The sequence below is a fragment of the Crocodylus siamensis genome, chromosome 1 (genome assembly GCF_052110815.1).
Source record: "Crocodylus siamensis isolate JL-2025a chromosome 1, ASM5211081v1, whole genome shotgun sequence".
Classification (NCBI taxonomy): Eukaryota; Metazoa; Chordata; order Crocodylia; family Crocodylidae; genus Crocodylus; species Crocodylus siamensis.
Window position 1 is genome coordinate 269752271 of NC_143395.1, and position 14445 is coordinate 269766715.

General features: G+C 42.9%; 1 protein-coding gene across 1 annotated transcript in view; it reads right to left on the reverse strand.

The window, feature by feature from the left end:
- The window catches only part of LOC149874470 (organic solute transporter subunit alpha-like), an 88515-nt gene that overhangs the window by 10581 nt on the left and 63489 nt on the right, over positions 1-14445 (reverse strand). The window contains exons 5-9 of the mRNA XM_090062131.1: positions 14089-14240; positions 11943-12016; positions 10393-10551; positions 4786-4897; positions 2486-2632 (exon numbers count right to left, since the gene is read on the reverse strand). Of these exons, the coding sequence (XP_089918257.1) occupies positions 2486-2632; positions 4786-4897; positions 10393-10551; positions 11943-12016; positions 14089-14240 (644 nt within the window). The remainder of the gene's footprint in view (positions 1-2485; positions 2633-4785; positions 4898-10392; positions 10552-11942; positions 12017-14088; positions 14241-14445) is intronic.

A 14445-nucleotide genomic window follows, 5' to 3' on the forward strand; every position in this document is an offset into this window, starting at 1 on the left:
CCACAAAACACACATTATCCTATTTACTATTTATCACTGATAATGCTTGGACAATGGAAAAAGAGACAAGCCTTGTGCTGAGGAGTTTATAAACTCTTCATGGCCTGACCATGCAAAACATGGTCCCAGATCCATTGTTCACTACCAACAGTAGTTCCCTTACAGTTATGAAGATCAGAAAAGAGCCCTTCTTTGGTCTGAGTAGATTGTAAGCCATCATGAAAAAGACTTGTCTAATACAGGATTTTTTAAACATACACAACTGCTTGTACACTTGGAATACATCTGGTCACTGTGCTGACTTTATCTATATATCTTAGTGAGCATCTGAAACATGTAGAAGGCCCATGTAGGGCATTACTGATTTATTAGCCTGAAATAGTTTTTAATTCCTTGATGATGTGAATGTACAGACTGACTCCAGTGAGTCTGGTTCTAGTGAACTAGTTTGGAAAATATTACTAACAGAACCATCACTGAAAAAACTGGATGGTGTCTAGGTGATGCTTGGCCATGTAGCGGCATGTACTTGTGAGGGGGCATTAAGGACCCAATATGCACCTCCCTCTGATATCAAGTGGACTGTTAGACTCAGCCATAGTCAGCTGGGTGTAACATTACCTGCTGTTCAAGGATTTAGGCCTTCTCTGCTTCTGGTGTAGCTGTACTGATGCAGCTCCATGAATGCAAACCTCTAGTGAGGACAAGTTGCACCAGTTAAATTCTAATATGCACAGGTGGCCTAGACAGACAACACATCTGCACTGGAGCAATTGGCATTACACCAACATCCAAAAGTAGTGGATGGATGTCACAAATCCTGAATCAAATGTAATTTCACTCAGTCCAGTACAGAATAAACTCTGCGGCTGTCCCCAGATGAGCATGTGCATTTGTTTCCCCAGGGACAAGTAGTAGGGCTGTGTGAAATTTCACCAGCTGTTTCATTTTGACACTGTTTTGACTTGTTTCGAGCTCGAAACAGTGAAATTGAAATGAAACAAAGGGCTTAAACCATCAAAACAAAACAAGGGCAGTTGAAACATTTCAAAATGCTTTGAATTTCAAAGCTAAAGCTGGGCTTGCCTGCAGGGAAACAGAAAGTAAAGAGAGGGAGGGGGAAGAGGGGGGAAGGACTGTTCTGATATTTACTGTGACTGTTTTGGCTGTCTGAGATTCTGCTGGTGCTACTGTGCTGCTTACTAAGTTATTACCTGTTGTCATTTAAAGTGGTGGACTGGACTGAGGCTGTACGGGAGGAGAAGACCTCTTTAGGGCACACTACTGTGTTGTGCAGAGGCCCCAGTGCCAGGTAAGGCATGCCTTCACACACACACGCACACACACACACACACACACACACACACACACACAGTGTCACCCATGTCACGACTTTTGCTTGTCAGCAGCTTGAGGTGCAGGTTCCCAGAAACCGCTGTACCTATCTCCTTGAAACTTGGCAGGCTTTGTTGGCCTCAGCAAGGGCCTGCTGAGGGCCACAAAGCCTGTTTTCACCCCCTGTGCCTTCACACTTACAAATGACGTGAGTTTTGCTTTCAAGACTTTGAGGTGCAGTTTCCCAGAAACCCCTGCACTTATGTCCTTGACACTTGGCAGACTTCATACCTGAGAGGAGGTTACTATCCCTGTTGTTTTAATCTAAATCTGCCACAAAATGACAAAGTTATAGGTAGCTTTGTGCTTTCCCATTATAGCCTACAGGTAAAATGTATCGAAACAACGTCAAAACAGCAAAACAGTTTAGATGAAACAAAACAAAATGGAACAGTGCTTTCAAAACTAAATGAAACTTGAAATGAAACACTGTCCTGTTGAAATGGTAAAATGGAAGTTGAAACAAAATGGTGCTATTTCGCACAGCCCTAACAAGTAGCAGCAGCACAGCTTGGGCTGGGGGAACGCTTATGCCACACGCTCTGGAGCATGTCAGGTTACCCCGGGTGGGGTAGGGGAGTCTGGGGCCATCAACTATTCTGGCCCCAGCAGCCTGACCTGGCGTCCAGCTGGCCAGGCTCCTGTTCTGGGCAGCATGTCCTGTTGCCATATGCACCACACTGCTTTTTTTTTGGCATGGATTTTTTTTTACCCCAGGATCTCCTAAGGTCATAACCCCATCCCCCCCGCCAAGCTGCAAGGTAGCAGTGGAAAGAATGCCTGCATGTGCAGTGTGTGGCACTGCAGATGCGTCTGTGGGGCCACATAGCACACATCCACACTTGTCTGGATGCAGCAGGTCAAAATTTAAGCTAGCCTGTTTAGCATTACTCTCTATTTCTTAGTGGTTCCCAGCCAATATTTTTTATCATTTCTTATATAGTACTATGTGTGTAGAATGGCCAAGGAAAACAGTGTCATAATGCAAACAGTAACAAAGCACAGCAATCACTACGTATTGTTCCACAGCTCTGCCCATCTTTTAAAGCCAACACTGGGAAATTCTAAATTGAAATGTTAGATTTCTCACCTGATAAAGTGCAAATTTAGGGATGATCTTCTTACAGTTTAGGAGAACCCTAACTCTTTGAAACATGATTCCAATTGGCCACAGAGCGATAATTGTAATGACCCCAATGAAGCAATTAAGCCATATTGCAGCTCCTTTGGGAGATAACTGAAAGCAAATTAAACAGGTACATGGATTAGACATGGCATAACTTTTCCTGTCTCAAGCCAGAGATAGTACTAAAGAGAATGAAAGAATTAAAATATTTGTTTCTCTTTTTATGGAAAATAAATGCAGAGGCTGCAACAATTTGTTCTGAAAACTGTTCAGACCACAAAACCAACTGAAGCAATAGTGCATAGCACAGTATTATCTCATCAACCTCTCAGGGGCCTGCAAATCTGGTAGGTTCTGGCAAGGTGGATCTTTCAAGGACTTGAGCACTCTCAACTGCCCACAACAGTGGGAGTTGCTGTTGCTCACAAGATCACACCCAGAATGACACCTCAGAAGCATCATGTGTTGTAGTGCAGGTTCTTCTAAGACATGCAACACTGTCAGGAGGTATAAATAGTGGCAGTTTTTCCTAGACTTAGTGCCAACATTCAATCCTTTCTGATCCTTTGCCCAAAGAGCCCTCAAACAAAAGTCAAGCTTAAAGGGGAGTACTTTAAATATTTTTGACAAGGGGTTTTGTTTTCAAGTTTGCAGGGAAACCTAACCACCTTCTCTCTCAGTTCTTTGGCTCTTTCCAAAGGTGAAAAGTATTTTTCATCCTCAAAATTTTCTATTAATACTACTATTATTGTGACTATGAAAAGAGCTATTCTGAAAATGTGTACTGAAAATATTATTTGCCTTTTTCTGAATTGGGTGGAAACTTGTTAGTTCCAGTGCTTTAATCTGGGGCATAATTGTTTTCAGAGATTTCCTTTCCTTCAGGGAGTTTCACTATCCCATTCAGATTAATAGGAAGGAGCCAATGCAAAAGAGAGCTCAGATTTAGCTTTATTCATATGCTTTTATCTATAATATTTTACAAAGATCAAAGGTATGTCTACACTTCATACTGTACTTTATTACAGAAACATCCAAACTAGCTTTAAATATATATATATATCTTATATAGTATATATATCTTATTTAGTTAGTTTATACTAGGGACAGAAATTACACATATACCAGTGTAAGTGATTGGAAACTGGTTCAAATTTGTAACACAACAGAAGTTCAGTGCACATAAACCACTTTCAAAATGGCTGAAACTGGTTTAAGATAAACCTGAATTGATGTAGTATCAGACTTAACTGATTTAGGTTAAAAATCAGCTTGTTGAACTTCTGTCCCAGGTCCCCTTCAGATTCAAGTTAGCTCAGAGTTCCACAGCATCCCAGGATGCTTTGCAAGTCCCCCACAAAGTCCTCCTAGAAAAGTGGGTGGCCCAAGCTGCCTGCTGCTGATGAGGAGGGAGGTATGCTGTAGTGTCCCCCGGCTTCTGGGCTGAGTTACTGCAGGCATGTGGCTTCATTTCCAGACTCAGAAGTGAATGTCTGGTCACTTGCTTATCAGTTCAAGCTACACAGCTTAAATTAACCTGTGAAGATTGGTTTCAGCCATTTTCAAACTGGTTTATGTGCACTAAACGTATGTTCTGTTACAGGTTTAAACTAATCACTTCAGCCTCAGGCTTTTTGACTACCTGTACTTAGCCTAAAGGTGCTTGCCTTACCTTCTGACCTGTCTTCAGACTAACATAGCTAACTGTCTCTTTCAGGATTTATTAAACCATAGAAGCTCCATACTCTTATGGTAAACTGCTTCTAGTACTGGAGTATCTCTACACTGCACTATAGATATGCATTGTAGGTTAACTCTTAAGTTAGAATCAGCTAATTTCCCAGACAAGGTAATTCAAGGGGATCTTACTACAACCTGGGTGATCCTTCAGGATGTAACCATCTATGGAATGAGTAACTATAGAGATGATGTGTGCACAAGGTCAGAGGAGTGTTTGTTAGATGATGAGTTGAAAAGCAGATGTTCCATGAGTGAAGCTTGTTGAAGTCTTCCTAACAAACCTTTCTCTTAGAAATTTTGTCTTTTTACAATGATGATATTGTTCTCAACAACTTTAGTAGCATTTTACATCCACTTTCTCCAGAATTTAGGTAGGTATAAGTGAGAACACAACAGGCAGTAAAATGGTGGGCTGGGACCGCTGTTTATGTGACAGTACTTGAACTTTGTCTTTTATGTGCTAATTGGCCAGCATGGAGTTTACAAGGTTGGTGACTGTCTTAACTCCAAGAATGTTTACTCACATCAGAAGGGTTGTAGATGTCATTTGTCCAAAGTACTATTGATAAGAACATTAGCACAGGTCGAAGGAAAGCTAATTGAAAGGTTCCCAACTTCAGCAAAAACAGGGTTTGTCTAATGAATTAAAAAAAGGGAAACAATCATGCCACAGTCACCACTTCATGAATAATTTGAACAGAAATCCACTAGACTTTATCAGGTAAAAGAAACACAAGCTTTTACTTAACTTTAGAGCCTGACTAAAATCTGGCTTAAGTATGCATCTAGAGTTTGTTAAATTTCACATTAAAAGGTATTAATGTAATATATTAATATTTTTAGGCCCTACAGCAATAGTAAACTGTTGATCCAAGCCATTTATAATATGTCCTCTTCTGCATTACAGTCAGCTGAAGAGCACCGTAGTTGTTGCTTGAACAAAGATGCCATTAATCCCTTCATTATAGCTATGTTTTCTAAAACTCTGCTACACTTGGAGGTCAATGCTTCCATGGACAGCATTAAGTTTAATGGCAAACATTCTTAGCATTTTAGTTCTTGTCTACAGGAGGAATGTTGCACATGGGGGTTTCTGGGCTAAGGACAGACATTACACAAATTGGTTTAAGTGATCAGAAATTGGTTTAAACCTGTAACAGAACATATATTTAGTGCACATAAACCAGTTTGAAAATGGCTGAAACCAGTTTGAGATAAACCTGGTTGAACATAGTATAAGACTTGACTCATTTGTGTCAAACCAGTTTAAGAAATGTCTGTCCCACACCCCTTCCTGGTTTCAGTTAAACCAAACACCCCCAGCATCCTGGCATGCTCTCTGGGCTGGACAGGATTCTCTGCTCCACAGCAGGGCTGGCCCCTTTCCTCTGCTTCCTGGCTGCAGCTCTGGCAGAGACTTTCAGGCTGCTCCCCTCTTCCCCCTCATCACTCCCTGCTAAGTGGGAATTCCATGCTCCCCTCTGTCTTGCTGAGAGGTGTCTGTGTATTAGCTAGCAGACCACATGCTGGCTATGGTCCCTGCTGTGACAAAGGCAGAATCAACAGGTGGCTGGTAATGTCCCTCTGTTGTTTTCTTAATGGGGTAATAAACACTGAGTTAGGGGTGATTAGCATTCCACATTTTCAGTTTTTATTTTCAAAAAAAAAATTCCAGGAATTTTTCAGGGTTTATCTTCTACATAAAAACTGGGTTGAAATCAGGCTAAAAGGAAGAAAAGAAAAAAATTGGTTTCAATCAGGGAAAATAATAATACATTCCCATGGCGGTGAGATGGGGAAGGACTGGACTAAGGTGGAGACTAGTGAAGAGGTGTGGTGGGGGGCAGCACAGCTCATTGGCCACTCCTGGGGCTACAGCAGGAAGTAAAGCAGGGGGAGCTGTCAATGGGTGTGTGGCACAGGGTGGTGCAGGGTGGCTCTTGCTGCTGCATGCCCCCTGAGAGGACTGTGGGCTGTGGAGCTGTGCCAGGCTCTTCCTGGGTGGAGCATGCCCCCGTATCTGCATGTGGGACAAGAGCTGGCTGCTGTCCCCCCAACAAGCACTGGAAAGAGCCCAGTGCCACCGGTGACCCCAGCCAGCAGTGGCAGCCTGCTCTCATCCCATGCACAAATCCAGAAGCATGTGACCCACAGGAGAGCCCAGCACAGCCCACAGCCCTCCCGGGGGACATGTCTGCGCCCTGCCGCCCCATACCCACTGACAGCTCCCTCTGCTTTGCTCCATGCTACAGTCCCAGGAGTGGCCAACAATCTGCACCATGCCCCTCCCCACTGCTAGAATGAAAAGGGAATATCTATCCACCTTCAAATCAGTTCAAGTTTTGCAGATTAGACTAACTTGCAAAGATAGAATCAATTCAGGCTCAGGCTTTTTGAATTCTGTTTCCGTGTTTCTGATCAATAAATCTGCAGTTTTGAAGTCGTCCAGGAAAAGGAGTTGTGCAGGCTCAGGAGACAAAACTATAATTTTTCAGAGCATCTTTCCGTAGACTCTCTTTAGTATCCACTTACTTTTTCTCCTTTGCATAGTCACAGGTGGAAGAAATTATATATCCACTGTCAATACACTATGTAGTTCCAACACTATCACTGGCGATCAATATACCCACTTCCATGAGTCCAATGCCTCTGCCACACATTACTCTTAAGACATGATTAACCAATTAATCACATCTTAAGTTGCAACCCAGCTACACATTAAAGCAATTAATGGCATCTTAAAACAAGGAATAAGCCATAAAGTTATTCCACATTTTTGTCGAATAACTTTATGACTGGTTTCTGACACAATATTACTTGAATGTGTGGCCAGGTGCACCTCTGTAGCTGGGAGTCCCATCAGCTGATGTGGACACGTGTGGCATAGCAGGAAGTGCAGTTGTGTGGATCATGCATCAGATCCCATCATGCCTTCGCCTGAATGTCTTGCAGGGGCCTAAGTTGTATCCTTAACATAATCTATATATCTGAATATTTGGATGTTAATGCTGGTTGTAAAAAAGGATAATAAGAAAAAGAGAAAATACATTTGCTAATAAAGGGCATGCTAATATACATGACCTGCCTTTAAGTGAATACTGGACAATCTGGGGCTGGGAATGTTGCAGCTTCTCTCTTCTTTGTCAAGTGTATCCTCGTTGTCAGCATCATTATTCTGTAGTTATTTCCCACCTCTCTATTTTTCCTTTTTTTCCTTTTTTGTTTGTTTTGTTGTTGTTAAGGTTTTCCCTATTGCTCCCTTAGCTCCTCAGGGACTCTCCTTAATGAAGCCTCAGCAGTCAACAAGCTACCTTTTAATGCTTAATGTGATATATTAATGAACTTGTCTGAATTGCTCAATTAATACAGCTATAATTACATAATAATTAATAATTAGAGTGGTAATATTACTCCTGCAAATAACTGCAAACAGTAAGAACACATGTGAAAAAGCTTGAGATGGGTCACCCTATTAGTGAATTTGCCTTCTTAAAGGCTTTTAAGACTGGTTTAAAAACAGGGTAATTGTTTGAATGTTAGTTGCAGACTGAAAGCTGTTGTCATGCCTTTCCTTCCACAGGTTGTGTACCTCTACCATACTTATCTGCACAACCCATCTATCTGTCAGCCTTATCAGAGCCAATAAAAAAACAAGCTGTTTAGGTCCCCAAATCTCTGAGGACTAATTTGCTCTCTCCCAAGTGCAGGCAGAGGCAGAGGAGACAAATTGCTCTGGACCACCTTAGTGACATTTCAAAAAAGTCATGCTATGTAAAAGAGGGGTGAGGGTTCGGAGGCTAAAGCGTAGACTGGAGACTGGGCATCCTAATATTCCATGAGAAGGCTTTTCTCACTCATCTGTAGACATGAGAGGCCCAGGACATAAAGTAAGAGAAAAAGTCAATATACTGAAGACTTATACTTTGTGAAAAAGGGTAGACATAGCAAAGCCACGTCCTCTTTACTTCCGTCAGCTTCTCATTGTTCAGGCCCAGAGCATTAATCACATCGAAGTCAGTAGGATCCTTTCCACTGATATTAATAGTTGCTGGATAAGATTTTGGGTGAATATCTTATGGATGTTTTTTAAACCCCATTTTTAGGCCCCTGGCACATGTTATACTTAAGATGTGATTAACCAGTTAAGCAGTTAATCACATCTTATGTTGTCACCCAGCTACATGTTAATGCAATGAATGGTGTGATCAAACAAGGAATAAGCCACGAAGTTATTTCACAAAAAATGTGGAATAACTGTGCTGGCTCCTATCACATCATCAACTGAACTTGTGGCCGGGGTGTGCTCCCACACTGGGAAGTTCCATCAGCTGACAGGGCTCTCAGTTGCAGAAGCCTGTTACTTGTTGGTGGAGGGAGAACCCAGGATCATGATCCCAGGCTCCCCCTGTGCCAGCAATAAAGCACGATGAGATCTGATGTGTATCCCACAATAACGCCTCCCTGCCGTGCACATGGCACGGCAAGAAACACAAGTGTGGGGATCCCACATCAGATTCCATCATGTCTTTACTTGGGCCTTAGTTTGTTTTTACTGCCTATTGTCTTTGGTATTTAAGGTATGTATATAGATACCTTTACCCTTCAAAATTAAAAAGTATGGAAAATTTAAAGTCTGAGATATAATGGAATGATTTAAGAAAAAATGGTAAAATAAAAATTCAGGGGTTTTTTGTTTTGTTTTGCAAATGCTGATTATAAATTGAATTCTTCTCATAGTTTTGACTTGGTTTTCTTCATGGTGCATCTCCAAAACTCTTCTTGAGTTAATTTCCCCCAGAATTTTTTCTCCCCTGGCCCAACAATCCCTTTCATCGACTACTGTACTGCACTCATCCACTCTTCCTTTCATTGACTACTGTACTGCATTTGTTTTCGTTTTGTCCGTCTTGTCTGTTTTAGGTGCTTAATCCTACTAAGCACCCTCTGTTCCCACTGATGCTCATAAATTGGGAGCACTTAGCACCTCCCAAAAAGTTCTCTACAGTTTACACAATTAGTCCCTGAGTCATTAGCACTGCAGTGAGATACACACATTCCCTGTGCCAATACAAACTCTAGTGGTGTCCCCATCTCAGTGGACTGTGGGCAACACTGCTAAGCAAAACATGCCATAGAGGTAATATCATACTTTGTCCCATCTGTAAACTTCAAGTTTATACAAAAAGCAGAATTTATTTGCTGACATCTTTTAGTGAACCAACTATAAAGTTGGGAGAGACGTTACATAAGCTTTCAGGCATAAAATGCCCTTCCTCAGGTCTGGTCAAATAAAAGATATTACCATTTTTTTTCTTTTTATATGTTTCTGAACCATCAGGGTTCTAAAAAACTGCAGGGCTAACACAATCTCAGATATAGCCTTTTTCATTTCCTGTGGCCACAAACAAAGTCCAGAGAACTTGTGGGCTAAAACGCATTCAGAAATACCTCCTTACTAGGATTAATTCAATCATTTCTGGAAGAAGGCTTCATCCAAAAGCTCCATTTAATTTAAATCAGAACTTTTCACAGGGACATGTTGGTTTTGATGAAATAGTGTTCAGAAAAAATCAGAATGGAATATTTGGATTTTTTGGCTTCAGAGGAGTTTTGTAAAAACAGAATTAGAATTAAAATATTTCAGTGTTATCGGGCACATCTACATGAGACACTTTACTGCACAGTAGACTAATCTACTGTGCAATAAAGCACCACAGTCTACACATGTGGGGCATTTACTGTGCAGTAAATTAGGCTACTTAGCAGTTAGATGGTACCTGTAAATACAGGCACATGGTTAACTGTGCAGTTACTGCTCAGTACTGCACTTGTAGATGCTGACCAGGAGCAAATCTGTTCTTCGTCAGCCTAGGCAGTAGGGAGCCACAAGGGATGGGGACTTCTCTTGCTTCCACAGGGCTTGCCAGCACCTGCCCCACTTTTGGCCCAGTTCCTGGCCAGCCCCCTGTGGAGCGAGAAGCCCCACCTATTAACAGCTTGAAATTCAGAGGTGACCCATTCAAAATACACCAAGAGCAATTTTGTTTTTAAAAAAACAGGAAGTTCTGTGACTGGTCATGTGATACTGCTAAGTAGCTGATTTTCAGCACCAGGTTCAAAGGGAAACTCACCTAGTGACGCGCACATGAGGAAGGCAAAGACAACAGCAACAGAAGGGGCCTGTGCTGATCTTGAAACGATCATTCTCAAACCGCCTGAGAAATAAGTTTTGGCCTCCACACTCTTTAATCATCATCAGTAGGAACTTGTGGATGACAATGGCAAAAAAGCTATTGGAGAAAAAAGAATGTCACCTTAAATGTACACAAATGGCCATATGTTCCTTGTAAGCCGACAGACAAGCACCTTTTACCAGTCCAAAAATATAAAAATCTGCACTACCTGAGTTCCTGCAATGTGTAAATGTATTTAGCACAAATTGAACAGAAATAATGTGTCACAACTGCCTTGTACTACCACTGAAGTGGTATTAATACCACTTTAAAAGAGGAGTATGCTAAGGCACAGAGCAGTTATGATATGCTTAAAGTTTCAAAACAGAGTGGGGGAAAAAGCAGCATTAAAATGCAGGAGTTTCTGGCTTCCACCTTAGTGGTCTATCCACTGGGCTATGCCACCTCTATTTTTTTTAATTATAATTTTCCTGTTGTTGACTGAATTCTAACAACACCAACTACATCTGACAGTCAGAAATTTTGTGAGTGAGTCACATTCCTCCTTTCACAATTGTCCTTAGCACATACATATCCATGTTAATATTAATGTAGTAATATGCATTTATATAACCATGCACATTGATCATGAATCATTAATATTCAGTATTAATAAACAATTATATGAATTAATATTGGTTAACTGCATGTCATTCATATGTATGCCTTTTTCTTTGTATATACATTTGTAGTACCTTACACACTAACAGCATTAGATAAGGCACAGACAGTTTGCACATATTACACTGAAGAAATTATTTAATAAATTAATAATGCTCAGTATTATTGTGCTTTTACCCTTTTTCATTCTGCTCTCTAATAAAACTCAGCCAGCAGTCAGTGGGTGCTAGGATTTATGTTTGTGCTCCCAAATCCCTCCAGCACTTTTGAAAATCCCTCCCCTATAGATTTCAACCTTTTGGTCTCTGCCATAGACAGCTACACCATTACCTTTAGAAAACAGAGACCATATTTCTTTCTCCCCTTTACATGTCAGAACTGTCAAGCTCATATACAAAGAGCTTTTATCAGGACATCTGTGGAACATTTTTACATTGATATAGTCATTGGAGGTTCACTTGCCACCATTAATAATAGATCTCCACAGTGTGTCATTAATAAAAGCACGGTGAAAAATCATAGGTCAGCATCTCATTCCACATGGCATTCAGAGAGATGTCCAGGGCTCCAAGGCTGCTGTCAATCAGGGGGATCAATCGTGTAACTCTCAGTTCTTCCATACTGTAGCTCCCATGCTAGGGGATTGCAGCCCTGGGAACTGCTTTAATATTTTCTTCCTCCTGTAAACTAGCTCCCAAGAGATTTCACCTCAAACTAAAAAATTACTCAATTGTTAAATTTACAAAATAACTATGTTTATCTACTGATAGCAGCTGTTTAAAGGCAGGAAATTCAGGGTTCAGAGTAGAAACGAGAAGAATACATACACTGCTGCAGTGAAATCTGTAAACATTGTGGAGCGAGGAATCCACATCCCAATGCATGATGTAGTAGCTATCACCTAGACAGAAAGACAGCAAGGTTACTGGGGGACAGAGGTAACACCAGGTCACGAAAGACTATTTATCTCAATGCAGGACTACAAGAAATTTTAGATGACCACACAATAATTAGGTTCTGTCCATGGAAAATTATAAGTTTATAAAATTATACATTTTTATTGGAGGATCATCTTAAATTCATCCTTCCCCACAACTGCTGCATTTGTGCCACCCTGCCACCTATCCCACTGTCCCCTACCCCTCCATGCCTGTACTTGCTGCCTGCCCCCCACCACGTGCCCCCTGTCCCTTGCCCTCCATACCCCTAAATTCCTGCATCTATACCTGCTCCTCTACTGCTTGTCTGTGGTTTTTGTCTGTAACAGGGGGCCTTCTTGGGGCTGATTTCCCTTTAGCCCACCCACCTGTTCCTGGGCCAACTGCCCGCCTTCTCGCTTGCCATTCTTTGTTATTAATTAATTGATCTTAATTGGGCGGGAGGCTGCCCGTTTTCTTGCTTCAATGCCAGGGAGCACTATCTGTGGCTCCATACCTCCCCTATACCACAGCCCATGCCTCGCAGATGGCATCCCGCTGCTACTCTTACCGGCCCCACACTGGGCCCCAGTCCTCTTATCAGGACCCCTCCAAGATCCCTCCATTCAGGCAGCCTACCCCACCCTCATTCAGGGCTACCTCACTCCCTGAAACTATTTCCCCTCTCAGGTGTGGCCCCCCCAGGACCTTTGGCCACATAGGCCCTGGCCTCGCCTCCAAGGCCAGTCGGGAACCCAAAGCCCTCAGCTCTGGGCACCCCTCGCAGTGGGCCCCTGGCCCTTTTGACCGTTCTGGCCCTGGCCCCAGCACTGACCAGTCGAGGGTACTCTCAGTCAGGCCTCTGTGCCTCTAGCCCCACTCTCAGTCCTGGGCCCACCACCTGGCCCTACTAGCAGGTGACCCACCCAGTTGTGGCAGCTGGGGTTAAGGCTACCTTTCACCGGGGTAGTAACTGGCCTGGCATTTCCCGCGGACTCCTACGCCACTGACAGCCTGACCAGGCCACCCACCAGGGTGCAGTTTTAGGTCATGCCCAGGACCAGGAGCCTCCTAGCCATCCCCTACAGCTCCTCCTTACCTCCAGGGTGTTCCAAGAAGCCTCACCACCAGGCAGTGTTGTTTCCTGCCCTGCCAGCAGGGAAATGCCCTGCTTATATAGGCAGCCCTGAATCTAAAATGGCTGCCGCAATCAGGCACCTGCTGGCTGCTTGGCTTAGGTCTTAAAGTGGCAGGCACAAATAGTGCCCTGCCATACTGCCCCTCTGCTGCCTGCCCTGGCTGCACCTGTGCCTGTTCCCTGCCCCCACAGAACCAGAGCTGAAGATAAGTAGCAGAGGGGTAAGTGGCCAGAGGAAAGAGAAGTGGCAGGGTGGGAAGGCTGTGCGGTCTGCCCTGTGCTCCCCTCAAGCCACTCACAGTGGGTCTCCACTGCATACCTCCTTCCACCACCTGTATTTTTACACATGCAAGTGCTGCAGAGCTAGGCACTTTGAAAAGCACCTAGCGCTGCAATACTTGCAGTTGCATAAGCAGCAAAATGTGCACCAGTGCTGAGAAAATGGCAGCGGCTCACTTTTGAACTAAAACACATCAGAGGTGCTTTAGTTCAAAAGCACACCACTGCCATTTTTTCTGCACGTTGATGAGTATTTTGCCACTTATACAACTGCACGTGGCACAATACAGTGTGCATTAGCTTGTGTTCAGAGCAGACTCGATTAATTATGGTTTCCCCCGTGCACTCCTCTAGCCCCACCATGCAGTCCCTCCTGCACTTTCCCCACCACATACCCCTCCCCTACCACATGAACCACCCTTTCTGGGGGTAGGTGATGGCTCAGCTTTGGCTTTAGCCCTGGCCCCAGGTGGCTAAGCCACCACTTGCCCCAGGCCAGTACTCGAATCTAAGATGCAGCTTCTTTTTCCTTATGTTGATTGGAAGGGGAAAACCTCATTGTGAACTTGACCAAATACAGCAGTGTTAATGAAATGGCACTGTCCACACACAGTTTAATTACTTTCTCCCTGATCTTACCGGAGCTGCAGCATTTATCCAAATAAAAATGGACCTTTTGGAGGAGGGGATTTTCTTGTAGATATAGAACACTTCCTCTATGAACACCAGGTTGGCTATTAGTGTCATCAGCGTCAAGATTGCAAAGAGAAATATACCTGTTAGGTCAAGGCCTGCCAAAAAAAATAAATAAATAAGAATCATGAGTATAGTAGCAATGTAGTAGAAGAAAGTACCTCAGAAAAAAAAAAGTTAGACACATCTGCAAGGGTTTGTCCATGTGCTTAGCTCGGTGAATTGGCATTGACTTCAGCAGGTTGACTCACGGACAGTAAAGTTGAGTTCACAAGTCAGGCTTTGCTTTGCCAAGCTTAATGC